The sequence below is a fragment of the Asterias amurensis genome, chromosome 10 (genome assembly GCF_032118995.1).
Source record: "Asterias amurensis chromosome 10, ASM3211899v1".
In the NCBI taxonomy this organism is placed as follows: domain Eukaryota; kingdom Metazoa; phylum Echinodermata; class Asteroidea; order Forcipulatida; family Asteriidae; genus Asterias; species Asterias amurensis.
Genome location: NC_092657.1, coordinates 20,784,469 through 20,787,315, shown reverse-complemented (window position 1 = coordinate 20,787,315; position 2,847 = coordinate 20,784,469). Strand labels below are relative to the sequence as shown.

At 38.7% G+C, this 2,847-nt stretch overlaps 1 protein-coding gene across 1 annotated transcript; it reads right to left on the bottom strand.

Annotated features, from left to right (window-relative positions):
* Positions 1-359: 359 nt before the first annotated feature.
* LOC139942792 (beta-1,3-galactosyltransferase 1-like) lies at positions 360-2,462 on the bottom strand. The gene is made up of 2 exons (XM_071939570.1): positions 2,405-2,462; positions 360-1,597 (listed from the first exon to the last, which is right to left on the bottom strand). Exons 1-2 carry the CDS (start codon positions 2,460-2,462, stop codon positions 360-362), a joined length of 1,296 nt encoding a protein of 431 aa, XP_071795671.1.
* Positions 2,463-2,847: the final 385 nt, after the last annotated feature.

The window sequence follows — 2,847 nt, the reverse complement described above, 5'->3', positions numbered from 1 at the left end:
AACAACTTTAAAATGCCTTTAAGCTGATATTTGTATTTTAATTATGATGTATTGATGTTAAATACTCTATTAACTAATTTAAAGTCGTAGCTCACACAAGTAATTATACACAAAGTTGTTATTCATTAGTACCAAGAGTGATGAACCGTAAATAATTTGTTGCTCACTTAAAAACTGACAAATCATGACAATTAAAAAACTTTACAGTGCCTGAGGTTACATGTTTTACAAACCGCTTAAACTTAAACCGCTGATGAAATTTAACAGGTTTCTTGTCTGGAAATCACGCTAAACAAATCTGATTGCACACCACTATGTAACACTTTCCAGAGTGTTGACAAGAGTTTGCTTAATGACAATCAATTGGGATTCAAACTCCTGGAAATATTGTTCCATATATCCACGAAAACTGGTTCCTTCTTTCGCTGGTGTCCTATATACGTTGCTATTCCATTACTTATTGTGTTAAATACTACATGAGTGTGTTTCAAATTTGGATAATCTTCAAAATGGTTCCCTGCCAACGGAGTCACGTTAATCCTTTTCATGACGAGTCCAATGAAGACGTCGTCCCAAGGTATGTACCGCACATGTACAGACTCATTAAATATGCGCACTGGAAGGTCACCTGACATGACATAGGCAGGCCCATTTAAATATGGCGGGTATGACGGTTCAGGGTACATTTCAACTGGTGTGTACCATTTCGAGTACCTTTTACGTATTGGTCCCGTGGACGCCTTAAGGACACCTTTTGCGAATCTCACACGTGGGGAAGTCTCCAATAACGTCACAAGGTTGTACACGTTCACAAACATGTCAGAGTCCAAGTTCATGACGTAGGTGGCGTTTGGGCATTTAAGCCCCGCCCACTTCAACCCAAGCAACACCTTTAAGGTCATATTTTTATAAGAATCAAAAAAGTCCCCTTGAATGATGTCTCCATATTCTGCAGTCTCTTTTTGAATCACATTCTCCTCCTTTAGCGTGTGCGGTAAACCAACTAGAAATCTCACCAATATGGATTTTCCCTTGTGAACTTTGACCTTTCCCCATGTCCTCCGAATCAGACTTCTATCCTCTACTTCTTTATGACGACATGCAACAAGAACCACTAGGAATACATTGCCGTACGGTGGAGATACAATCCTACATTCAGCTGGACTCCGTACAAGTTTAAACGGGTATGGATTTATGACGTCATCACTGTATAGAGGCGCGGGTTCGTGTGTGTCTTTCTTGATGAGTCGTTCGGTCACAAGAGGGCGCTGTGGTGGGATTTTATGTTCAACTTTATCTTCTTTGTTTCGTTTTACAGAGTAATTCTGCAGACCTTTGAGATCCAACTTCGGTTGTACATCAAACTTTGAGCTTTTTAGTAACATATTACGTGGTCTCTCTCGGCCCGTCTTAACATTCTCTAACTCTTTAAACTCCATCTCAAATAGAGACTCCATTTCACCAAGTTCGCTCGAGCAGTCAGTTAATGAAATAATCACGAGATTTGAAACGACGAATGCGAGAAGCAGCGTGAATAAATAAACGAGTTCGCTTTTTGGAAGCATGATGTTGGTGGGTGATGTAGACAAATCAGACCCTGTGGACAAACAACATTGCACCAATTAATTTGTTCAACTCATTCCCATGATGCTTCACCTAAACAAACCGTACCGGCTTTGTTTCCAAACATTTCGACACTATTATTTATTTAGGACATTGGTACGTCAAAAAGTGAATTCCGCGTTGAAAAAATGTGTTTTTAGTTGTTGAAATGGGTCAAAGAAACGGATGATTTAACCAGTGCAGGCAATTTATTCCATAGACGAGGGGCAGCATGTGCGAAAGATCGGTCTCCCCATGAATGATTGGATATGAGCAAAATAAGGAGGCTAGAAAACAAACCAACCAACAAACAAACAAAGACAAACAGACAGACAGACAGATAGACAGACAGACAGACAGACAGACAGACAGACAGACAGACAGACAGACAGACAGACAGACAGACAGACAGACAGGCAGGCAGACAGACAGACAGACAGACAGGCAGGCAGACAGACAGGCCGGCAGACAGACAGACAGACAAACAGACAGGCAGACAGACAGACAGACAGACAGACATACAGACAGACAGACAGACAGACAAACAAACAAACAAACAAACAAACAAACACACACACACTAACAAACACAAACAAACAAACAAACAAACAAACAAACAAGCAAACAAACAAACAAACAAACAAACAAACAAAAAACAAACAAACAAACAAACAAACAAACAAACAAACAAACAAACAAACAAACAAACAAACAAACAAACAAACAAACAAACACTACATTCAATAAACTAAAAAATTAACAAGGCTAAGCATTAATCGAAATAATAACTTCAGAAACATACCTTTACCATAGCAAACTCTGACTCCAATCTTCAAAATTGACATCAGACAACTGCACATCTTGTTCAATTGCAAAGATATTCCCACGTTGTGTATAATAATTATACTGGTAATAAATTAACTTGAATCAAAATTGTTGAGCAGTCTAAATGCAGGCACCATCTGTTTACAATAGACCTCATAATATTGATCTCTTTGTAAATATTTCTATGAAACGCTGAGAATATGCACGTAGTTAGGAGAGAACAATACTCCATTGTTAAACCAACGTGGGCACAACCACACGTGCACATTCAACACACCCCATATTTGTGTAGATTTACTCTATAATTGTGTGTTGCAGAATGCTGCTATGGTGACTGTTTTCCTAAACACACGTTTAAAAGGGTTTAGGTACTTTTTGTAGGACAAAAAAAAAACAAAACACGATATCCACAGACTTACA